Source organism: Clarias gariepinus, unplaced genomic scaffold, assembly GCF_024256425.1.
Source record: "Clarias gariepinus isolate MV-2021 ecotype Netherlands unplaced genomic scaffold, CGAR_prim_01v2 scaffold_38, whole genome shotgun sequence".
Classification (NCBI taxonomy): domain Eukaryota; kingdom Metazoa; phylum Chordata; class Actinopteri; order Siluriformes; family Clariidae; genus Clarias; species Clarias gariepinus.
In genome coordinates, this window is record NW_026521005.1 from 259,290 (window position 1) to 285,000 (window position 25,711).

General features: G+C 40.6%; 2 protein-coding genes across 2 annotated transcripts in view; both read right to left on the reverse strand.

The window, feature by feature from the left end:
* Positions 1 to 2,975: 2,975 nt before the first annotated feature.
* LOC128517190 (rho-related GTP-binding protein RhoN-like) lies at positions 2,976 to 14,053 on the reverse strand. Its single transcript, XM_053491007.1, has 5 exons — positions 13,806 to 14,053; positions 13,301 to 13,388; positions 5,663 to 5,772; positions 4,538 to 4,672; positions 2,976 to 4,094 (listed from the first exon to the last, which is right to left on the reverse strand). The coding sequence occupies exons 1-5, from the start codon at positions 13,908 to 13,910 to the stop codon at positions 3,855 to 3,857; spliced, it is 678 nt and encodes a 225-aa protein (XP_053346982.1). The 5' UTR covers positions 13,911 to 14,053; the 3' UTR covers positions 2,976 to 3,854.
* A 3,507-nt stretch (positions 14,054 to 17,560) lies between these two features.
* Positions 17,561 to 25,711, reverse strand: part of LOC128517187 (uncharacterized) — a 10,150-nt gene continuing 1,999 nt past the window's right edge. Inside the window, exons 2-8 of the mRNA XM_053491004.1 lie at positions 24,440 to 24,624; positions 24,093 to 24,199; positions 23,766 to 23,969; positions 22,736 to 22,892; positions 19,678 to 22,262; positions 19,341 to 19,567; positions 17,561 to 18,454 (exon numbers count right to left, since the gene is read on the reverse strand). Of these exons, the coding sequence (XP_053346979.1) occupies positions 18,382 to 18,454; positions 19,341 to 19,567; positions 19,678 to 22,262; positions 22,736 to 22,892; positions 23,766 to 23,969; positions 24,093 to 24,199; positions 24,440 to 24,623 (3,537 nt within the window). The 5' untranslated portion in view covers position 24,624 and the 3' untranslated portion in view covers positions 17,561 to 18,381. The remainder of the gene's footprint in view (positions 18,455 to 19,340; positions 19,568 to 19,677; positions 22,263 to 22,735; positions 22,893 to 23,765; positions 23,970 to 24,092; positions 24,200 to 24,439; positions 24,625 to 25,711) is intronic.

Sequence of the window (25,711 nt, forward strand, 5' to 3'; positions counted from 1 at the left end):
GTGCATTCAAACCCAGAATTCCTTACGATTCTATAAAGAAGCTGGAAACCCAAACGATCGTCTTTAGTGAGTCCTGCAGCGCGTGGTGCGACGTTTCTTCAGTTCCTCAGAAACCACTTCCTCCCTGCAGTTAAATTCACAAAAAAAATAGAAGAAGCATATTTCATTATCATCCTAAAGATGATTTAAAAGTGTGTGACGCGTGTACATGGCTAATACAGCTAGCTCGCTGATTAGTGCGTCACATTGTTTGTGTTTAAACCTGTTTGTTTGAGACTTTACACACTCTCTGGAGTCAGGAGTTGTTCATTATGAATTTCTGGGCTGAGATGGACCTGAGATCTCACACATGCTCAAGATGTCCAATTTAATATAGAATAAGCATTACCCATAATCCCTCGGGGCAGTGATTTGGGAATTTAATTTTCAAGGAGTCTCAATTTAGAGTGATTTAGGGTTCAGGTTTCTCTTGATCCTCAGTGCGCTCCCTCAGCGTTCCCTCACTGTTCACTTAGCGCTCTTGCTTGGCGTTCCCTCAGGGCGTTCCCTCAGGGCGTTCCCTCAGGGCGTTCCCTCAGCTTGTATCCTCTGCTCGTTCCCCCAGGGCATTTCCTAAGTGTGTTCCCTCAGCTCGCTTCCTCAGCTCGTTCCCTCAGTGCTGAGAATCTGAGCACACCTGTTCACCTGTCTGACACACACACACACACCTGAAATACGCCAGCCAACGTGTGTGTAACTAATAATAAAGGAAATGCTATTTTTATGGCCTTGTTTACTCACATTGTGTTTGTGTGTGTTTATTTTCAAACCGTAAACTTGATACACTGTGGAAGATCCGTGTGTGTGTGTGTGTGTGTGTGTGTGTGTGAGATCCTGTACAGCCAGTCTTGTAGAGTGTGTGTCCTGTTATTAAGGAAAATAATCAGCGCTCTGTGTTAGCTTGGTGTGATGAAGCAAATTATTTACACGCTGAAGACTTTAGTTACTCTGTCTCTTTAACATCCTGCAGTCAGTGTGTAAACAGGACACACACACACACACACACACACACACACACACATTCTTGTGCTTCCTTCCCTCAAAACAATAAAATATGGCAACAATACATCCATACACACACACACAGTTGTCATCAGCCATTGCTCATAATTAACAAAGAACATACTTACAGCATTCTGTACCTGTTGATTGTGTGTGTGTGTGTGTGTGTGTAAGACCGTTGAGTCAGTGTGTCACTGTCACACTTAATTGTCACAGTGAAGTTTTCACACAATCAATCATTCACTGGCATGACAAGCATGTGTGTGTGTGTGTGTGTGTATTTTCAGAGATTCCAGAGATCGTCAGTGAGAGCGTTCATTAGAGCTCATTAAATTTTAAACTCTAACCTAATCTGCGTTTGATTAACCCAATCTCCTGCTTCATTTATAATATTGTGAACATTTTCATCTCAGTTGTGCCGTGATGCTAAAATCCTAAAACAGCGCTGAATTACACAGAGCTGCAGAGGCGTTTATAAAACAATAAACAATAGTCCAGTCGTGTCAGAGCTCCCATACAACCACCCATACAACCTCCCATACAACCACCCATACAACCTCCCATACAACCACCCATACAACCTCCCATACAACCACCCATACAACCTCCCATACAACCTCCCATACAACCTCCCATACAACCACCCATACAACCTCCCATACAACCACCCATACAACCACCCATACAACCTCCCATACAACCTCCCATACAACCACCCATACAACCTCCCATACAACCTCTCCCATACAACCTCTCCCATACAACCTCCCATACAACCACCCATACAACCTCCCATACAACCACCCATACAACCTCCCATACAACCTCTCCCATACAACCACCCATACAACCACCCATACAACCTCTCCCATACAACCTCCCATACAACCACCCATACAACCTCCCATACAACCACCCATACAACCTCCCATACAACCACCCATACAACCTCCCATACAACCACCCATACAACCACCCATACAACCACCCATACAACCTCCCATACAACCTCCCATACAACCACCCATACAACCTCCCATACAACCACCCATACAACCACCCATACAACCTCCCATACAACCACCCATACAACCTCCCATACAACCTCTCCCATACAACCTCTCCCATACAACCTCCCATACAACCACCCATACAACCTCCCATACAACCACCCATACAACCTCCCATACAACCTCTCCCATACAACCTCCCATACAACCACCCATACAACCTCCCATACAACCACCCATACAACCACCCATACAACCTCCCATACAACCTCCCATACAACCACCCATACAACCTCCCATACAACCACCCATACAACCACCCATACAACCACCCATACAACCTCCCATACAACCTCTCCCATACAACCTCTCCCATACAACCTCCCATACAACCACCCATACAACCTCCCATACAACCACCCATACAACCTCCCATACAACCTCTCCCATACAACCTCCCATACAACCACCCATACAACCTCCCATACAACCTCCCATACAACCACCCATACAACCTCCCATACAACCTCTCCCATACAACCACCCATACAACCACCCATACAACCACCCATACAACCTCTCCCATACAACCTCCCATACAACCACCCATACAACCACCCATACAACCTCTCCCATACAACCTCTCCCATACAACCTCCCATACAACCACCTGTCAGCCTCGGAACAACTTCAGGTGTCTGTCGTCCAAACACTTCCTCTTAGTGTCTTTACTCAACTAAGCAGAAAGGAATGATTTCACAGGCCAGCTTCCTTCCCTCGCTTTATGTTGTGATGTTTATTATAATTAACACTAACACACTGAACATTAAAAGCTTCCACTATTTTTTGTTTCTCCGAAGCAAATGAAAATAAAAGAAATTTTTTCAATTCTTCACTGAAGAAAAGACGGAGCTTGATTATAAAAACGGTTAAAGTCTATTTTTATTCTTACTGACAACCAGAAAGCCATCAGCATAAATTTGCTTTTACATTTTCTTACATTTTAAACATTATGACTTTTATATCAGTTTTATTCATTATTATGTATTATATCTAGCTGTTTTGTTTCACGTCTCTGTCTTAAACAATAAAAAACCAACCCACAATAATACAGGAATATAAATAAATAAAAAAAATAAAATCATAAAGTGCATCATCAGCGTCTCGAGCCCTTACACAGTCAGTACGCTGAGCAAATTATTTAGAAACAACAGAATTTCATCTTATTTTGTAGAGTCCGACATCATCAGCAGGCGGAAAACCACGACATCGCGGCAGACACGAACAGCGACAGTTCAGTTGAGTTTCTCCTCCGTGCTCCAAACTTAAAAACGCAAAGATGTTAAAACAACAACAAAACACAACTATTTCTAGTGAACAAAAAACTGTATTAATATTTTTCTTACTGGTTTTAGTAACTTTCTGATTTAAAAAGTAAGCAAAAATATATGCAAATATATAGAAATTTTTTAAACAAAAAGTTAATAAATATATTTATGTATACAGCGAAGCTTAAAAAAAACCCATATATATTTATATATATATATATATATATATATGTATACACATACACAAACACACACGCGCATGTTTTGTGGTTTTATTCCCGACTCATTGGTGACGTGAAAGAAATCAGAAGTAAAAATAAACAATAAAGAATAAATCTGCCTGCACTCTGGCCTTCGAGTCGTCTCTAACCTCCATCCTGACCGTTAATGTCAACCGTAACCCCAACTAAAAAAACTAACGAAGGATGAGAAGCGAGCTCTTGTCGTAGGCCGTGAGGTCATGGGGTCGCGACCTCTACATCAGCATGCAGCTCTTCACTCTGTCCTTGCGTCGCTCCAGGATCTCGGAGCGCTGAGGATTCTGGGAAGTGTGTTTAAGACCTCGCCGTGATCCCGAGCGCTTCAGTCGCTGGGTCTCGTGACCGACGGTTGTTACCGTGGCGATGTGGAAAACGTCCCGCACGCTGTCCTCTGAGTTCTTGGATGTGCACTCGGCGTAGGCTGCAGCGCCAATCTGCCGCGCCAGGGACGTGCCCTAGGACGGAGCAGGAGAAAGTGTATAACAAGCTAACTACAGCAATTACTCGAATGATTTCTGGAAAAAAAAATTTCAATACTTGAGCATTATGCTAGCAGTTTCTCCTACAGCACTGTTACACGGTTCATTTAATAAACACAGAAGCGTTCTGCTAAAGCCCTGTCTGCTTAACCGTTAGCTAGCGTTAGTAAAGAAAACTTTTTAAAAGACTATTTAATTTCAGAAATCTTGACAGTTCACAGCGTTAGTTGAATATAATATAAACATCCTGTCATGTTAGCTTAAGGTAGCTCGCGGCTTCTATTAGCACGTATGACTAAGAAAGAAAATTTAACAGCTTGTGTGATTAAATATCCATGAGAGACACTGGTATAGTTAGCGATAGTGCTATCACTATGTGTGTGTGTGTGTGTGTGTGTGTGTGTGTGTGTGTTTTTCACCTGTTCGTGTGTGACAGGGATCAGTCTGAGTTTAGACAGCTCCCGCAGTGTGTTCATGTCTGTCCTCATGTCCAGCTTACAGCCCACCAACACCACCTTCGCATTGGGACAGTACTCCTGTGTCTCAATCTGCCACTACAACCACACACACACACACACACACACACATTTATGTGTCAGAAAACCTGACATTTCTTTCTATAGTTTGATTACGCTTCAAAGCGGCCATTATTAATTGTGTGTGTGTGTGTACATGCACCTGTGTGTGTCCTGAGGCAACCATACTACCCAAAAAACTAATTTAACGCACAAGTTCAACTTTGACACACACACACACACACACACACACACACACGAACATCTGCAAAAAGTGAAATACATACCATAAGAAAAGAAACACTGTGTCACTTGTAGTGACCATTATGATGTCATTTGTGGGCGTGGCTTGTCCAGCGAGGGGTTTGTTTTTCTTTTTCCCCTTTAAAACCAATGAGACATTAGCTAGCTATTTAAACACTAATAAATGACTGTGAAAATTATATAATTATATAATTTCTGTATAATTCTATAGAACTTCCTTTGAGCCCAAATTAGATTGAAGGGAGCTAACTGTCCGAGCTAGCTACACTCTCCACACACACACACACACACACACTCACACACACACACACACACACACACACAATCTGCTACTTTCTAATAATCTTTATTTTTATAACATGTGGGTAGAGATTTAATGAGAGTTTGAAGAAATCTGTCTGTGACGTCATGGACAATATAACCATTTCCTGTTTTAGTTATCGAGGAAACTCTTATTACAGTTTATTCATTTTCATCATTAGATTTTTTTCTTCTTTTCTACCGTTTTGTAAATTATTTATACATCAGGCATCATTTGATTCGGTTCAGCTTCCTTCAGGATGAGGAAATAAGTGAGTTTGATTCCTTACGTCTCGTACATCAATGAATCTGATCCTTAACGAATCCATCGACAAGAATAAATCAAAGTTTTGTGACACATCAGCATTTATGGGACTGTCACACCTTTCAGACAGGTGTGTGCACATATATTTGTCAGTGTGTGTGTATGTGGGTGTGTGTATGTGAGTGTGTGTGTACACTCACCTTCTTTAACACGTTGTCCAGCGTCTCTGGTCTGCTGATGTCAAAGCAGATGAGAACAGCGTCTGAGTCCGGATAAGCCAGCGGACGGACGTTGTCATAATAGTTTGAGCCTAAACACACACACATACACACACACACACACACACATAATAATCCACATAAATAAATGACTTAAATAAATGACTTTAACAGTATTACTCTTAGGTATGTCTGAACTCTTTGTGTGTTTAGTTTCCAGCAGTGTGAATCTCTGAACGACCCACTTACTGGTTGTCGAGTTTCAGTGTCTCACATTAAAAACGAGGCGTACAGGAGGTGAGCTGCTGATCAGGGAATTTACCACAATTGCACTTTTACAGCCCTCCATAAAACCGCCATTAAACACACCCGCTGCTCTGCACAGTTCCCAGAGTGCATTGCAACATTTAGGAAAAACAACAGTGAGGAACAAAAGAGGGGGGAGAAATACGGCCGAGCTCGAAACAGGCCTTTAATTCCTTTTTATGGCGACGATTAAAGCCGAGAGCTCCGGGGCTGGGTTAGCACTCGAGTCGAAGAGAAAATGTGGAAGACAAATGCTGTAAACGAGCGTCCCAATTAGAGAGTGAAAAAGCCCTCGGAGAAGGAGTTATTTATCTGCCTTCAGTACATCACGCCTTCTCTTTATTTCACTCCACACGTAAACATGTTTTCAGCTTCGCTCCTCACAGCTTTTGTAGGAAAGTGTATCGTAGCAACGCGCAGAGCGAGTTAAAGGTCGGCTTTGTGACACTCTGAATCGAGGGAGGGGATTTCAAAAAGAAGCAGGAGTCATGATTTCTTTTGCTTTATTTTGTGCCTGTGATGGTAATAAAGCGAACTGAGCCAGAAGAAAAGACTCAAACAGGCTAAAGCGCTGAAATTAAACGCCTCTCAGAGTAATGGAACAAGGAATAAAGAGCAAAACAACTGATGGAAGTCACACGGGTGAGGAGTGAAACGGGAGATTTCTACTGATTAGTTTTCTGAAAGGCAGATTTTTTAATTCGTGTTGAATTCATTTTTATCAAATATTTGTTGCTATTTTTAAAAAGAAGCTGCATCGGATTCTAGCGCGGCCTCCTGGGTATGACGTTCCCCTGCACACAACATTATCTTCAGTAACAGCTGTATCCTGATCAGGGTTCCAGTGGATCCGCTGTCGATCCTGTGAATGCTGCAAGGCATCCCGGCGCCTCACCAAGACAAACACCAGAAACACTTAAATAACACAGAAAGAAAATACTTTTTGTTATGCTGCTCTAGGAAAATAATCAACTAAACGTGATTTTATTCCACTTAACCACAACAGTTTGCATCTATTAAACAAGCTATTAAACAATCATATCAACAATATAACCAAATATGAATGGAGTATGATGCATTTATATTTGTATTTAATGTTTAAACAAGTCACTTACGTTATAGCAGCTATAAACACCTGTTCTCTCATCAGTTTTCAATTCAATTCAATTTTACTTGTATAGCGCTTTTAACACATGACATTGTCGCAAAGCAGCGCATCTTCATTTTGTCTTTCTTATAGACAAAAAAGAAACTTACAAACGTACAAAGAGACTCCTTCCATAAATGGTACAGAAATAAAGATCTTACAGAAAATTTCACCAACTCTTCGGGCTGTAATAATTACACAGGCAAACCTTTGCTAAAGATAGCGACGATAACGCATAAACAGAAACCTGTGCTACTGTGGGAGCTGCAGTTATAGAGGATAAATTAATGAAGACCTGAACATTCAGCACTGTGGTGTAATGAAAAACATCATCAAGTCATCTACACTCAGGACATTTCCGATTCACGAGTCTTCACCGCGACTTTACTAAAGCTAATAAAATCACAACGCTCCCTAAGACTGAACACCAGAAGGCGTCAAATAAAGGGCTGGTATGTGAAATCGAGCTGCAGGTCAGCCAGGCCACGTTAACAACAGGATTGAAATGCAGCCCGGGTGAGATCTGGGTGATTACGAAGCTGAAGAACAGGAAAGACATGATTTGATTCTTGTTAAAATGCCAGAAGGTGTAAACGAGGAAAGAAGTTATCTAACAGGTAAGCGTACACCTGTTCACCTGAGGGCTCCTGGCAATGGAGTGTAACGTCCTTCTCAGGTAGCAGTGAAACGAGACGGAAGAGATTAGCAAACTTCCAAATCCAGCACACACTAACTAACAATGTTATCTTCCCAACATGAACTTTCAAGCACTTGGTAAATTTAATTACAGAAAAATAGATGTGTGTATGTGGAGATCTTTTATTTCCATCTCTTACGTCTGAGATTTTTGCACAAAATGTTCGGCAAACCTTGATTTTTACTTTTTTTAGGGAGCCTGAGCAGTTTATAGTTCCAGCCAAAACGTTTCCTTCTTGTTTGCCCTGAGATTAGATCTGCTTGTATACTCTCAATACAGATGATCGATAGCAGGATAACATCACATTCACAGACATTCCATAAACCCATAGACTGTTTTATCGCATTGATTTGTCAGTCAACCTGCTGCTTTTCGGTTTTGTTCACTTCCCCCATAACTGCATTTAATCGCTGATGTGGATTAGATAATGAACAACCCAGCGCAGGCGCTGCTCCAACTCCAGTCTCGGTGTGGAAGCTTTATAGACGTAAACAAGGGCAATAAAAATGATCACAGATCAAATGATGAACTAGTCTACAGGATAATTATTAAAACTTTTTGGATTTATAACATACTATATATTATTTTGTTTTAATAATTTTCTTTGTATTTTATTATTAAGTGTACTTAAGTTCATTTTTTGCAAACTCATAAATCATTTTATTTAGTTACCCTTAAAACTCAAGCAGTAAAGATCTGTGCCAGCTGTACACACACAAACAGACACAAAATAAAATATGTTTTACACACACACACACACGTGGTCACAGTGTTATAATAAACAGTACACGTGTGCACGGGTGTTGATTATACCAGTAAGAGACGAGCTCTAAGACCCAGCAGGGGAGACGATTACCCACAATTCCGCAGCGCAAGAGAGAGAAAAACCGTTGGCTCAGTTGTGATCACGTGATGCTCGGCGTCGAATCAAGAAGCACATGCGTGATACATGATACTCGGTACTCGTAAACCAAGTGTTGTTCGTTTTCCAGGAGAAACCTTATTAAAAATCTTTGCTTGTCTTGGAGAACACTCGCAAACCGCGTTATTAGCAATCCAAGGTTTTACTGTATGTCACCCTATACTGTACAACCCTGTATAAGTTTATTAAAAAGAACTGCAAAATACATAATGGCTAAAATGCTCTATGTTTTAAGGGCTACTGCTTTTAAAAGACTTTCTCAAACGACTAAAATGAACTGATTTAAAGAAGGGAGCGAGTCCAGCCTGAGGCATGCTAACAGCTGTTACAGAAATGATTCAAAAGTCTGACCCAATCAAAGACGGTTATTTTAGTATTAAATCTTAAAATTATTCAGAACATAGTCATTTAACTTAACAAAACACATTGTCTAAAGTTAAGTCTGTATTTTCTTTGTTATTTCTCTTTTGAATGGTTACAAACTCTTCTTTATGTGAACCCTCTCCCCCTGAGACCCATCAGTGACCCGCGCTCTCTGTCTCAGCACCGCGTTACAGCTTCTCAATATGGCCGACTCTGTGGAACATCAGTTAGCAATCTGTGCTAATTGTGTAATAACTTTTGTTCTGGAGCTCTTTTTAGCAATTTATCAACACATCTGAGGTAAATGTTGACATTCCTAACATTTTAGTCTCACTTCTATCATCACAGCGTGTGTATAAACATCATTACAGCAACATGGGAGTGTGGAGTATAATTAATAACTAGCATGCTGTTGTTCTGTGGCACGTGTATCCCTTCTGTCCTTTTAGATATTAAAATATCGACTTAATTACAAAAGAATTAGGCGAATGTGCTTAACTGCCACGATCATTAATTAGCTAGAATATGTCTCCATATGTTCCAGTTGCCTAGCAACAGCATTCTGTCAACTTTAACCAACAACATGCAAAATTTTACACCATACTTCATTCGTAATTCTTTCTGCCTTTCCTTCAGTACTGAGCGGTTAAACGTGTCGGAGTCTGACGTGAGAAATCTAATCTAACTCTCCTGTTTGATAAATGAATAAACTCCGTGCTCAGAGGTGCGTCTCAGGAGAGCAGCGAAATAGGAAGCGTCCCACGGATTCTCCTAAATAATAGATGAAGGAAAAGCAGCATGTCATATTACCGTGTGTGTGTGTGTGTGTGTGTGTGTGGACAGCAGGAGTCAGCTGAATGTCCCTGTTGGGTTTTAAGTGCCTCTTATACACCGGAAGAGTGGCGGGGAATGATTACTATCCAACTATGTGTGTGTGTGTGTGTGTGTGTGTGTGTGTGAGTGTGTGTGGACCTACATGTGGCCTTTTGCATTAGAAGAACAAAAAGTATTCAACATTGATTTCATGCACTCTCTCTTCCTCTTTCTCTCTCACTATAATTTTACACACACACACACACACACACACACACACACACACACACACACACACACAGGGCTCTCTACATCCCCACACCACTTTTATCTAAATCCCTTCTTTTCACTTTTGGTAACTGATCCAGGTGCAGTCTCACTTTCTCTGTCTGTAAGAAGGGCAGTGTGTGAAAACACGGTGTTTGTCCGAGTGGGTGAAAATATTAATGATTGAAAGCACAGTGTGTGTGAAATATCACTGTGCAAGTGCAAAGTGTGCAAGAAAGCAATGTATGTAAGAGCACAGTGTGTGTGAGGAGTGTAGTGTGTGAGCAAAATGTGCACGAAGGCAGGGTGCAATGTGTGTGAGTAGCGTGTGAAATCAGTGTGCAAAAGAGCGGTTTAAGAAAACAGTGAGAGTGCTGCGTGTGAGAGAGTGCAGCATGTAAGAACACAGTGTAAGAGAGTGCTGCGTGTGAGAACAGTGTAAGAGAGTGCTGCGTGTGAGAGAACAGTGTAAGAGAGTGCTGCGTGTGAGAACAGTGTAAGAGAGTGCTGCGTGTGAGAACAGTGTAAGAGAGTGCTGCGTGTGAGAGAACAGTGTAAGAGAGTGCTGCGTGTGAGAACACAGTGTAAGAGAGTGCTGCGTGTGAGAACAGTGTAAGAGAGTGCTGCGTGTGAGAGAACAGTGTAAGAGAGTGCTGCGTGTAAGAGAACAGTGTAAGAGAGTGCTGCGTGTGAGAGAACAGTGTAAGAGAGTGCTGCGTGTGAGAACACAGTGTAAGAGAGTGCTGCGTGTGAGAACAGTGTAAGAGAGTGCTGCGTGTGAGAACACAGTGTAAGAGAGTGCTGCGTGTGAGAGAACAGTGTAAGAGAGTGCTGCGTGTGAGAGAACAGTGTAAAAGAGTGCTGCGTGTGAGAACACAGTGTAAGAGAGTGCTGTGTGTGAGAGAACAGTGTGAGAGAGTGCTGCGTGTGAGAGAAAAGTGTAAGAGAGTGCTGCGTGTGAGAACAGTGTAAGAGAGTGCTGCGTGTGAGAGAACAGTGCAAGAGAGTGCTGCGTGTGAGAGAACAGTGTAAGAGAGTGCTGTGTGTGAGAGAACAGTGTGAGAGAGTGCTGCGTGTGAGAGAAAAGTGTAAGAGAGTGCTGCGTGTGAGAACAGTGTAAGAGAGTGCTGCGTGTGAGAGAACAGTGTAAGAGAGTGCTGCGTGTAAGAGAACAGTGTAAGAGAGTGCTGCGTGTGAGAGAACAGTGTAAGAGAGTGCTGCGTGTGAGAGAAAAGTGTAAGAGAGTGCTGCGTGTGAGAACACAGTGTAAGAGAGTGCTGCGTGTGAGAGAACAGTGTAAGAGAGTGCTGCGTGTGAGAACACAGTGTAAGAGAGTGCTGCGTGTGAGAACAGTGTAAGAGAGTGCTGCGTGTGAGAGAACAGTGTAAGAGAGTGCTGCGTGTGAGAGAACAGTGTAAGAGAGTGCTGCGTGTGAGAGAGAGAAAGCAGTGTGTAAAAGCAGTGTGTAAGTGCACAGGGTAAGAGAGAGAGTGCAGTGTGTAAAAGACTTATGAATCCTGTTTATTCTTTTTTTTTTTTTTTTCCGGACATGTTATCTTTTGGCGCTCATTGTTTGACAAAGCATGTATTTCCCTTTATTAGCCACAAATAAAGTCATAACAATGACATCAACACAGTAGTGCTGGCCCACGTGTTTCAGTAGAGAAATATAAATACACGTTGATTTGACGTGGTATTTACAGCACAGTGTTGAGGTCATTCTTTCAGCGTTACCACAACATCATGTCATTAACGTCGGTCCAATGTTATTTTAACAAAGTAATTCTCTCACTCACTCACTCACTCACTCATCTTCTATACCGCTTTATCCAGTATTCAGGGTCGCGGGGGCCTGGAGTCTATCCCAGGAGTCTTAAGGAACGAGGCGGGGTACATCCTGGACAGGGTGCCAATCCATCGCAGGGCACACACACACACACACACTCACACACTCATTCACACTACAGGCAAGTTGGGAACGCCAATTAGCCTAACCTGCATGTCTTTGGAATGTGGAGAGAAACTGGAGTACCCAAGCACAGGGAGAACATGCAAACTCCATGCACACAGAGACGGGAATCGAACCCGCACCCTGCAAGGCAACAGTGCCAACCACTACATCACCTGGCCGCCTACCAAATAATTCTAATGCTCACAATTAATCTAATACCAGCTGTGTTCTGACATCTAACACTGTCACATAAACCTTCCCACAACGTTCTGACAACTGAAACCGCTGTTAGCAGGTGCACCTGTGTTACACCTTAGACACAAACACAAGTGTGTAATGATAAAGGAGTAATAAACGAGTGTGTGATGAAGATGGAGAAGTGATAAACGAGTGTGTGATGAAGATGGAGGAGTGATAAACAAGTGTGTGATGAAGATGGAGAAGTGATAAACGAGTGCGTGATGAAGATGGAGAAGTGATAAACGAGTGCGTGATGAAGATGGAGGAGTGATAAACGAGTGCGTGATGAAGATGGAGGAGTGATAAATGAGTGCGTGATGAAGATGGAGGAGTGATCTTTTCAGAGTCACTTTTTCTATGCATACTTGCACAAAATTATAGTTCTATGCATACAATATATTTCTATTTTCATGTTCTATTTTTTTCTAGTTAAATTTTTATTTAAATTTAAATTTTTTATCATATTTCGTCTATTGATATTTATTACTTATAAGTTTTAATTCTCTTTTTAAGGTCACTGGCGGTCGTGTAAGCATTTCACTACATGTCGTACTGTGTATGACTGTGTATGTGACAAATAAAATTTGAATTTGAATTTGATTTTTTGATAAACGAGTGCGTGATGAAGATGGAGGAGTGATAAACAAGTGTGTGATGAAGATGGAGAAGTGATAAACGAGTGTGTGATGAAGATGGAGGAGTGATAAACGAGTGCGTGATGAAGATGGAGGAGTGATAAACGAGTGCGTGATGAAGATGGAGGAGTGATAAACAAGTGTGTGATGAAGATGGAGAAGTGATAAACGAGTGCGTGATGAAGATGGAGGAGTGATAAACGAGTGCGTGATGAAGATGGAGGAGTGATAAACGAGTGCGTGATGAAGATGGAGGAGTGATAAACGAGTGTGTTCTACCTGACGTGTCCCACATGTTGAGCTCGATGCGGCGCTTATCAATCTCGAAGCTCGCTGTGTAGTTCTCAAACACGGTTGGCACATAGCTCTGAAACACACACACACACACACACACATCACACACTACACATTCAGTTACCTGTTTATAAGTGACACAGTTCTGTCTCCTGATTGGTCAGAAGGTGTTGATTCTCTCAGGTGCAGATTCTCATTAATGCGTTACTTATAAATCCTGTTTATTCTTTTAGTGTGTATAGTGTGTGTGTGTGTGTGTGTATAGTCTGTGTGTATAATGTGTGTTTAGTGTGTGTGTATAGTCTGTGTGTATAGTGTGTGTGTTTAGTGTGTCTGTGTGTATAATACAGTGTATTTAGTGTGTCTGTGTGTATAATACAGTGTATAGTACAGTGTATTATGTGTGTGTGTACAGTGTATTGTGTGTGTATGTGTGTGTATGTACAGTGTGTGTGTATTGTGTGTGTGTGTCTCTCTCTCTCTCTCTCACCTCGGGGTAAGAGTCCTTGGCGAACACGTGCAGTAGGGCTGTTTTCCCGCAGCGCGAGTCTCCCACCACTACGACCTTACAGCGGCGCGCGAGCCGGCTCTCCATCCCCGCGCCCGTTACCGAAACCCTCAGCTCCGGTCTGGAGGAGGAGCGCGCGCGTGTGTGTAACAGACCCTGAGGACGAGTCCCGGTAATCCTGAGCTCCCGGTAAAATCACATCGGCGCGGCGCGCGTGCCGGGCGCGCGCTGCTCTCGCTCCAGCTGTGGCGCGCGAGCCGAGAGCGCGAGACTTTTATAGTTGTGAGTCAGTAACTCCTCCTCCGTGCTGCACAATCAACCAATCACACTGCAGGATCATTTACAGCTGTGTTACAGTAACATTTACAGTAACCAGTACAGTAACCAGTACAGGAACATTTACATTAACCAGTACAGTAACCAGTACAGAAACAATTACAGTAACCAGTACAGTAACATTTACATTAACCAGTACAGGAACATTTACAGTAACCTACCGTCACCATCAGCAGGTAAAAGTAGAACCTTTACAAAACTCTAAACACATGGACCTGTTTCAGAGATGATTATTCTTGCCTGTTGGTCTCATGTTAAACGCTATCATGATAAACCCAGTTAAACGCTATTATAATAAACCCAGTTAAACGCCATCGTGATAAACCCAGTTAAACATTATAATGATAAACCCAGTTAAATGGTATCGTGATAAACCCAGTTAAACGGTATCGTGATAAACCCAGTTAAACGTTATAATGATAAACCCAGTTAAACGCTATTATAATAAACCCAGTTAAACGCTATTATAATAAACCCAGTTAAACGTTATAATGATAAACCCAGTTAAACGCTATTATAATAAACCCAGTTAAACGTTATAATGATAAACCCAGTTAAACATTATAATGATAAACCCAGTTAAACGTTATAATGATAAACCCAGTTAAACGGTATCATGATAAACCCAGTTAAACGTTATAATGATAAACCCAGTTAAACGTTATAATGATAAACCCAGTTAAACGCTATCATGATAAACCCAGTTAAACGCTATCATAATAAACCCAGTTAAACGTTATAATGATAAACCCAGTTAAACGGTATCATGATAAACCCAGTTAAACGTTATAATGATAAACCCAGTTAAACGCTATAATGATAAACCCAGTTAAACGCTATAATGATAAACCCAGTTAAACGGTATCATGATAAACCCAGTTAAACGCTATCATGATAAACCCAGTTAAACGCTATCATGATAAACCCAGTTAAACGCTATCATGATAAACCCAGTTAAACGCTATCATAATAAACCCAGTTAAACGTTATAATGATAAACCCAGTTAAACGGTATCATAATAAACCCAGTTAAACGTTATAATGATAAACCCAGTTAAACGGTATCATAATAAACCCAGTTAAACGTTATAATGATAAACCCAGTTAAACGTTATAATGATAAACCCAGTTAAACGCTATAATGATAAACCCAGTTAAACGGTATCATGATAAACCCAGTTAAACGCTATCGTGATAAACCCAGTTAAACGCTATAATGATAAACCCAGTTAAACGGTATCGTGATAAACCCAGTTAAACGCCATCGTGATAAACCCAGTTAAACGCTATTATAATAAACCCAGTTAAACGTTATAATGATAAACCCAGTTAAACGCTATTATAATAAACCCAGTTAAACGTTATAATGATAAACCCAGTTAAACGGTATCGTGATAAACCCAGTTAAACGTTATAATGATAAACCCAGTTAAACGGTATCGTGATAAACCCAGTTAAACGTTATAATGATAAACCCAGTTAAACGGTATCGTGATAAACCCAGTTAAACGTTATAATGATAAACCCAGTTAAACGTTATAATGATAAACCCAGTTAAACGGTATCGTGATAAACCCAGTTAAACGTTATAATGATAAACCCAGTTAAACGTTATAATGATAAACCCAGTTAAACGGTATCGTGATAAACCCAGTTAAACGTTATAATGATAAACCCAGTTAAACGGTATCGTGATAAACCCAGTTAAACGTTATAATGATAAACCCAGTTAAACGTTATAATGATAAACCCAGTTAAACGGTATCGTGATAAACCCAGTTAAACGTTATAATGATAAACCCAGTTAAACGTTATAATGATAAACCCAGTTAAACGGTATCGTGATAAACCCAGTTAAACGTTATAATGATAAACCCAGTTAAACGTTATAATGATAAACCCAGTTAAACGGTATCGTGATAAACCCAGTTAAACGTTATAATGATAAACCCAGTTAAACGCTATTATAATAAACCCAGTTAAACGTTATAATGATAAACCCAGTTAAACGCTATTATAATAAACCCAGTTAAACGTTATAATGATAAACCCAGTTAAACGCTATCATAATAAACCCAGTTAAACGTCATAATGATAAACCCAGTTAAACATTATAATGATAAACCCAGTTAAACGCTATCATGATAAACCCAGTTAAACGCTATCATGATAAACCCAGTTAAACGCTATCATGATAAACCCAGTTAAACGCTATCATAATAAACCCAGTTAAACGTTATAATGATAAACCCAGTTAAACGCTATAATGATAAACCCAGTTAAACGCTATTATAATAAACCCAGTTAAACGTTATAATGATAAACCCAGTTAAACGCTATCATAATAAACCCAGTTAAACGTTATAATGATAAACCCAGTTAAACGCTATAATGATAAACCCAGTTAAACGCTATTATAATAAACCCAGTTAAACGTTATAATGATAAACCCAGTTAAACGGTATCATGATAAACCCAGTTAAACACCATCGTGATAAACCCAGTTAAACGCTATTATAATAAACCCAGTTAAACGCTATCATGATAAATGCTCAGAGCTCAGCAGGTAACCCTGACAGCCTAAAAACAGTCTGGTATACATTTTGTTATTTTATTTGAAGATGAACTTTATGTGGACGTCCCTGATTAAGAACTTATTTCTACAGACAGGCCTTTTACACACATTGCTGACTCCTCAGGATTATTTGCTGAATTTTAAAGCTAAAGTTTGATTTATTCAGATTTATTTGAACATAAAGCCTGCAGTGATAATGTAGATTATTAGTGTTGTGCTTTATGAGCAGCTGATGAGCCCGGTACAGGTTATGACCATGAAATGTTTATAAAATTAAATGATGTTTTAATAAATGTGTAAAAGTGTGTTTATATTGACATCACTTAAACGTTGTCACTTAAAAGAAAAGAAATTGTACTTGTGCGCCCCCTGCTGTTAGAATGCTATTCCACAATTATAATAACGCTATAATAATAACAAAAAAAACAGTTGTGAGTTTAAGTAATAATTCTGTAATTAACATATTTTTTATTGTAATACAATTCACAAAAAACTTTATATCATAAAACACCATATACCAGTTTTTAAAGTCTTTATTAGTCACATATCCATTCTGCACAGTAAAATTCTTTCTTCGCATTTCCCAGCATAACTGGAGTCAGAGCGCAGGGTCAGCCATGATACAGCGCCCCCTAGAGCAGATAGGGTTAAGAGCCATGAGGGTTAAGGGCCTCACTCCAGGGCTCAACACTGGCAACCTGGTGGAGTCGGGGCTCGAACCACCGACCAGTAACTCAGTGCCTTAACCCTCTGAACCACCACTGCTCCAATAATATACGTTTAATTATACTTCTTTTAATGAAGAAAAGTGTTTTTTTGAGGCTGAAAAGTTCAAAAAAGTATTTATTCATTTAAAAAGGAAACATAATCATGAAAATAAACATAATGTATTTTTATCATCTTTACATGTTGTATACATTACCAATCCATCCAATCATATTAATCCTTAACCCAATTTGTCAAAATACAGTATCTGATTTCAAACAGGTGGCCCTTAGAATATCTCTCTCTCTCTCTCACACACACACACATACACACACACACCATGGTGTTTGGATGAAGTATTTATACTATTAATATCAAGAAGTAAATCAGTTCAGTAATTTTGGTACAAAGCTTAAACAGCCACTTAAGACTGTGTCTGTGTTCCGATGTGTTTAATCTTCACTTCCCCTCATCACTATTACACACAGTGTTTTAATTAGTTACCAAACTGTACCTAAACTACAAAGAAGTTCAAAAGTATAGTTTTATAAGTGCTGTTTAAATCAATTCATCGTTATACATACTGTGCACATTTAAGGATCTGGGAACGTTAGGTGAAGTGCAGGAAAAAAACTGAGAAGAGACACCAGTATGTGACGGGACACTCAGGGTTCACACTCAGGGTTTTTAGTGTATGTACAGTAGAATTTTGTGAAACCCGTCTCCTGACCTGGAAGTTTTTAGCAGGTAAGAGTAAACCATAGAACCCAGAACAAAAGTCTCACACCCTGACTTGGGGAGAACATGGGAGTAACTTTCACACAGGACCAAGGCATAACTCAACAGAAACTTGGTGCAGAGATCTAACTAACAAACCCACAAGAAATAACCATCGTCTTCAGGAGAGTGAGCAGTGATAAAAACGGTCAGGGGGGAAAACATTCATTCTTCAATTCCTGCTGCCTGCAGCGCCTCCTCCAGGCGCTTGGTGTAGTTGGAGTCAGGATAGCCGTTCCTACAGGAAAAGGAGGAAAAACAAAGTCAGAACACGGTGTCCATGGTGCTGATACTAGTGTAGATAGTGATCTACAATATGACAATATAGAAGAGCATCGCAAGAGGCACTGCTGGGATTTGAAACAAGTCCCTCCTGTTTACAAGGCAGGGGCTTTAACCAACTAAGCCACCACCTTGTTATAACGACTAACTGGAGCTTGACTGAGATTTAGTTGAATACGTTAGGAGTTTGTAATGAGGCACCTCTACACAGGAAGTGAGTGTCAGTTAGATTTTTTGGGAAAGCATTCCAATAAAGAAACTAAATTTGTTTTGCTTATGAAGGTCTGGACATAAAGCTAAGTATCATTTAAACCTGATCCTAACACTCGAGTCCACACGCAGGAGTGATTGCTCGTTTGCCTTATAGTCACAGGTTTGTTTTCACAAAGACGAAAACCTTTCTAGCTGTGTAAGCGATCGCACGATTTCATACAGTACATCACTTTTGTGCATGAAGTTATGCAAAATGTTCATTATTCTCTCTCTCTCATCCAATGAGCTTCTTTATATTAATAATTTTCATAACACATTTGGTTTGATAAGATAATAATTCTGCTACAGAAGTACCAATGGCTCATGTTTAGGAACCTGAAGTTGCTGAACTTTGGTTTATTCTATTGTCTTCTCTTTGCAACTGTTTCAAGTGTTTGGTTCAGTCCTCAGAAACACTGGATCTGCATCCTAAACTTGTCCAACTCGAGCAGATGAAAAGCTAGCAATTAGCATAAACATGATGTCTGCATACATTCAGAGTCACTATCAGGAACCTGTTCTATTAAATACAGCTGTTCAAGTCTGAAAGATGGAGTCAAAAACCCACCTAAAAGAGAAGATATACTCACTTAGATGTGCCTCCTTCTGTCTTGGTTTTATGAGGAATACTGCCCCAAACCACTTGTCCTTCTTTGCCTCCATCATCATTCGAAGATACTGCTTTCACGGTGAAGGTGAGTCCTTTATGAAATGCTTTCTGCAGAAGAGGCAGAAGCTTTTCCGTGGCTTTGTTACGAGGTAAAAAGGCTTCAAATCTGTTGCCTTTAAACGGCGCCCCTGGGCACGGATGATCCTTCTGTGAAGAGACCATGAGTTTGGGCAAAAAAAACAAACAAACATTACACCAGAGGTTATAGTCTATAACTAATGAGATGATTTCTATAACAGTAGAACAGTATATCTTACCCCTTGAACACCATCAGGTATGTCATAGACAATCTTCAGGGTTGTGTCTCTGTTGAATCCAGGAATAGTTATTGTTGATTCTTGAACAGACATTGTGCCTTTGATTCCAGACTCAGAGGTACCACAGGTTCTGCAGGGGTTGTGAACTTCTTTCTCACACTTGGGGCAAAGGTTAAAGTCACATGCTAATTGTATAACCGTGCTGTACTCTTTTTTACACACATAGCATGAAAGAAGGTTCTGGTTTCCGCTGGCATGGGATGTCAGGGTGTCGTTCTTGGGTTCTGGGACTCGAGGTGACCCCTGGTCCTGTGAGCTGCCTGGGCTCATTTGCTGAGTAGAGGTTTCCTTGCTCTGAGCAGTAATGCTGGTAAGAGCTCTGTTTTTGTCACTATCTCCTAAGGTGATGACGCTGCCAGATAAGGTTTCTTCATTCTTCTTGTTCATGCTCCCACCATCTCCCTGAATCAAGGTAGAATCATTCCTATCCAGTTGTTCTAACTTTTCATTTTTTATCTTCTTCTGGCTCACACTTTGATTGTCTTGTTCTTGGTTGTCTCTAGTTTGGTTTGTTAAAGCCTGAGGAAGATTTTTTGAGAAATGAGAAACACTCTGGTCAGGTATTTTGGATGTATCTTTGGTAATGATGCTATGTGGTTTTGTTGATGTTGTCGTCTTGTCACCAAGTAGTTTCAGATCATTGTTAGATGCTTTGCTGGTGTGGGAAGTATCTTGGTTGGGAGATTTCTCCAACGTTCCATCTTTATGGAAGACCTTTATCATAGTGGCCTCTACCTCATCGCATGATGGTTTGGGGCCAAGGATCATCACATCATTGGACATTACTAGAACCTTAACCATCTTATGGTGCTCTCTCATGCATTTACATAAATCTAGCAAGATCTTATCTTTGCAGTTCGACACTCCAAGCGTAGACAGCGGTAGCGTTCTTACGTCAAAGTCTTTCTCAGCTGCCGCAAAGAGACCCTTTAGACCCTGGTGACATTCGCTCACCTTTTCCGAGTCTACACCTCTTAGACATAATGTGACGTCGTCCTTATCCACCTTTTCTTTAACTTGTAGGTCAGATGTCAAATGATCGATTTCAGTTCTATAAACTGCCATAAGATATAACCACAGTTTAAAAGGTAAAGCTATATCTATAGCAACAATTTCCCTCGTCTGAGAACTCTGGCTATTGGATGATGTCAGGGTTGATCCTGAAGGCATGATGGGAAGACTTTTGGCATCTTGGTCTCCACTTAAACAAGCTGGAGTCAATGCAGGTTTCCTGTCTTGTAAATTCATCTTGCTAGTGCTGGTTATTGCACTCGAAATACCAAGTAAACTGTTTGGATCCAGGTTACTGTTCAATGAAGTTGAGATAAGAGGAAGAGATCGTGGCTGTCCGCTGTCAGGAAACATTCTCTCCTTCACATCTGCGACTTTATCCAGTATGGGAGCTGTCGGTAAATTGTTTGAGCTCCTGTACATTTCCAAACCAAGATTTGCAGCCATTTTTCGTTCCCTCGCAGCCTCAGGTTGTTTGGTCTTGGACCCTTTACTTAAGGTGATTTGTGTCTCTGAGCCAGCTACCTTCGAGTCTGATGTATTAAAGAATTTTTCATTTGCATTTAAAATGGAGAGTGGAGAAGAAGGTTTGGATGATTCAAAGAGAGAATCTGTGCATTTATTTTTGTCCACCAAGCCACCGTGATCCATCCCATCTAGATCACTTGGGACATGACTCTCTTGTGAAAAGTCATTTCTTCTGGGAGAGAATATGTCCTCTGTTGACCTCTCAAGTCTTTGGCTTGAGAAGTTAAACTGTCCAGTGAGTAAATGGTCTTTTAAACTTTTTAGTTCCACAGAATTCTGTCTTCTCTCGCTAAAATTCTGCAACTGTGCATCTTGTCTGTCCCTTTTTGGCATGAACAGATCATCAGGGTTCTGAAGCGATGTTGAAAAGAGACCTGATGGCCCTGACCATGCTAAACTTTCATGTTTCGAGAGGGTACTTTTGGACTGAGACGGAACAAACGGATGATCTGATTGGATTTTTTTCTCCACCCCGAGCCCTCGTACATCATTGAGAAACTGCTTTGCTTCAGATACGTCACTTACACTTCCAACCATGTACACATTCCTGTCCTTCTCGTTGATCATCAGCTTAGGCAGCCTTGTCCTAAGCGACTCCAGAGCGTTTGTGAGCTCCTTCTCTGGAATTCCTTGCTTATAAACGTGCTCCCTGCGTAACTGTGACTCCTTCTGCTGGTACAGGTGTGCTAGATCTTGATGGGCCTTTAGAACAGAACTCATGTCATGCTCAGACAGGGCTGCTTTTGGTTCGAGGTACAACGTTGTGATGTCGTCACAGTTGACATCCAGAACCTCCACCTTGTGCCTCCTGAGGATGCTTTGGTACTCTCTGGAGCAGAATTTATGGATATACTGGAAGATGTCTGAATCGACAATCAGGGAAAAGTCTTCTAACTCAGCGCTGATATCTGGCGGCGAGACCCATTTGTCTTCTGATAAAGCTGCACCTGATGCATGATCATCGTAACTACCTGACAGAGGGAAACCTTTAAAGAACAAGCATATAGTTCACTTAGCATAGTATCGCTGTATGTTACATAAGCTACATCCTGTATGTGTTATTGATATCTGGACTAGCGGGGGTAAAAGGAACTGCACCATCATCTCTTACGCTCATTGGAAACCACAACAGGGCTCTGCTGCTCAATCGCATAACGGTAATCTCCTTTTTTCCCCACATGACCTGCCCCGTCCACTTATTCTTGACAAACAGTGACTCCGCCTTCTTACATTGTAACCCCAAAGCTCCTTTCCTCCTGTCACACTGCTGCCGATGTGAACTCATGATGACCTCACGAGATCCTGTATATAACCATGAAGAGTACACACTTCCTCTACTTCTTCATTTTTACTGTAGGGTAATGTTTAACTCTATTAGAGTTTCTGAAAGCCTGCCGTGATACCGAGAATGTGCTAGAAAGCTTAAAGTAACAGATTATAAGACCTGTAAGGAGTGTACCTGTCTTCCCTCTGTCACTCTCCAGGTCCAGATATGGAACGTCCCTCAGCCTGGTGTGCTCCTCCACCCCAGGGTCTTCACTTGCTCCTAAAGGGCTGTTTGGTGAGATCCTTTTGCTTTCTGTCTTTGGTGATGGTTTATCACCTGAGCTCAGGTCCTGAGTGAATATGGTTATTATTTTCGTTAGTGTAAGAACAGAAAAGAAACGTATTAATGCTAAGCACACAGGCAGTTTCCCAGCTTTCAGTACATCTTGATGTCTGCGTACAGCTTCAGGAAACAACGGCAGCGTTTGGGTTTGTTTAATACGGAATATTAAGCAGAGTTTAATATCAACACAAACTTCTACAAAAAAACTTAAAAGTATTTTTTATACTTAATAACATGATTAAATGCATTAAAGTACTTTTGGTTATTTTTTATATATTTATGCAAAAAATACATTATATAAACAAAATCTGTAAGAATATATTTCACTTCATGCAGGCGTAATAAAGGTCTAAGTGGATTTTTATGTAGAGAGATTATAAAAGTTTATACGCAACATGATGTGTTCATAAAATTATAGTTCACGATGGCTTGCAAAAGTATTTATTCCCCCTGAACTTTACCACATTGTTTTTGTCAGGTTACAACCACAAACGTGAATGTAGTTTATTAGGATTTTATGTGACAGACCAACACAAAATAATGAAAATGATTAATTTTGTTTACAAATAAAAATCTGAAAAGTGCATTAGTATTAGCCCCCCTTTACCCCAATACTCCTAAATAAAAGCCATGTGTGGACGCGGCAACCAGGACTTCTTATGCTTTCTTTCAACAATGGCTTCCTTCTTGCCACTATTGATCAGTTTCCATCCTCTTCACAATGATGTGCCACTTCGTGTCGGTCTGTCGCATTAAATCCCAAGAGAATACATTTATGTTTGTGGTTGTAACGTGACAAAATGCATAAAGGTTCGAGGAGTTTAAATACTTTTGCAAAGCACTGAAACTGAAACTAAAAAACTCAAGGTTGAATTAATACCTGCGATTCCAGTTGATCCAGTGATTCCAGTAGCAGGTTGGTGAGCAGCTGAACCTCGCTGTATCTCCCTTTCAAAGTGCAGCGCTCTTTCTCATCATCAAAAGACAAACGAACTCCTGGAAAACTTTTATGGAAAGACCGAAGAGAGTTTTTTCCTCCTGGAAGCGTCCTGTAGTCCACCAACACTGACAGAGACAACAGGACCTGAGGAGGACGAGGACAAGGACGAGGACGGGGAGGAAAAAGAGGAAATTTGAAATGTTGTATGTTTAATATCAGCCGATATCTTTAAAGAGTGAATCTAAATGAAAGTGAAACAGCTGTTACTTTATCCACTTTATTCACTCCTTCTTGGTGAAGGCTGATGCTGATGTCGTAAATTTTTTCATTGACTTTAAAGGTCTGCTTTTCTCTCTGAGCGAGTCTCAAGGCAACTGAGCGAGAGAGAGAGAGAGAGAGAGAGAGAGAGAGTCACTGTATATCAGATACATAAGGGAAAAAACACACTTTGTGTTAAGGTGTACAGTCACTTATACGTAAGCCAAGGCTTTAATGTGTAACGGTTAAAGTTAAACTTTATACATGATGTAATGATCATAAACACACACCTGGTGTCTTATTCCATCCTTTACAAAAAAAACCCTCCATTCTCCATTTATATAAACAGCTCTCACCTCCTCCCTCCTCGAACGTGATGAAGGCTGTACCAGGCGCGGTTTTGGAGATGGTGACCGAGCGGATTTCGCCTCCGTCGTTCCTTTTACGCAGGAAATGGATCTGGAGTTTGTCTATGAGCCGACTCTCAGAAATGTTCTCCGGCAGCCCGCTCACCCGGATCGTCCTCGCGTCCTCAGCCATTCTAACCAGTGATAATTAGGGGAAAAAAACAAAGAAAGAATAAATGAAACAGTGAGAGCAAATCACATGCGGTGCACGTGTTCATCCTTCACGTTATTTTATTACAGCATTAACGCTCCATCTGTATTGTTATCTGTGGATTTTTTTCTGTGTGTTTCTGGAGCTGTGTGTAATGACGCGAGCGATGCAAACAAACACACTTTGAGTACACTGCGACAAAATCATTATTACCGCCATTTATTTGAATTAAGGCCAGAATTATTACTTAAGTAAAATCATACGGATCAGATAAATGGGAGACCGGTAAATAAAAATGTGCTTATGTAAAAAAATGTCTTTAAATAGAATAATTTTTTTTTGCTGTTGCAACATGCACGCGATCATCACTCACTAATCATCCACACTGCTTTATCCTGTATTCAGGATCGCGGTGGGCGGAGCCTATTCCAGGAGACTTAGGGCACAAGGTGGGGTACACCCTGTACACACACACACACACACACACACACACACATTCTATGAGCAATTTGGAAATGCCAATTAACCTGTATGTCTTTGGACTGTGGGAGGAAACCGGAGTACCAGGAGGAAACCCACCAAGCACGGGGAAAACATGCAAACTCCACACACACAGCGGAGGGAATCGAGCCCAGACCCTGGAGGTGTGAGGTGACAGTCCTAACCACTAAGCCGACATTAGACATAGTATTAATATGAAAATCTACACGATGCATTAATCACTTTTAATGCATGTGTATGTATTTGTGCCAAGCAGGTGTTTTTATATATATATACTTTACATTGCCGTTTTTCTTTACGATGTTCCTGGTTTAATATTAAATACTGTATATAAATATGTAATATTAATGTTTAGACCAGAGCCTGGTTAGTCCAGACCTGGTTAGTCCACATTAATGGATTAAATAATCACGTGTAACAAATTCTAATTTTATTTGCCACATACACAGTTTGATAGACACTGAAATGACTTTACAACTGTTCATGGATTTCCCTGTGAAAAATAAAATTCTACTAGAAAGTAAAATTTAATTAAAAATAGAATATTCCAGTGGTCAATATATAAAACT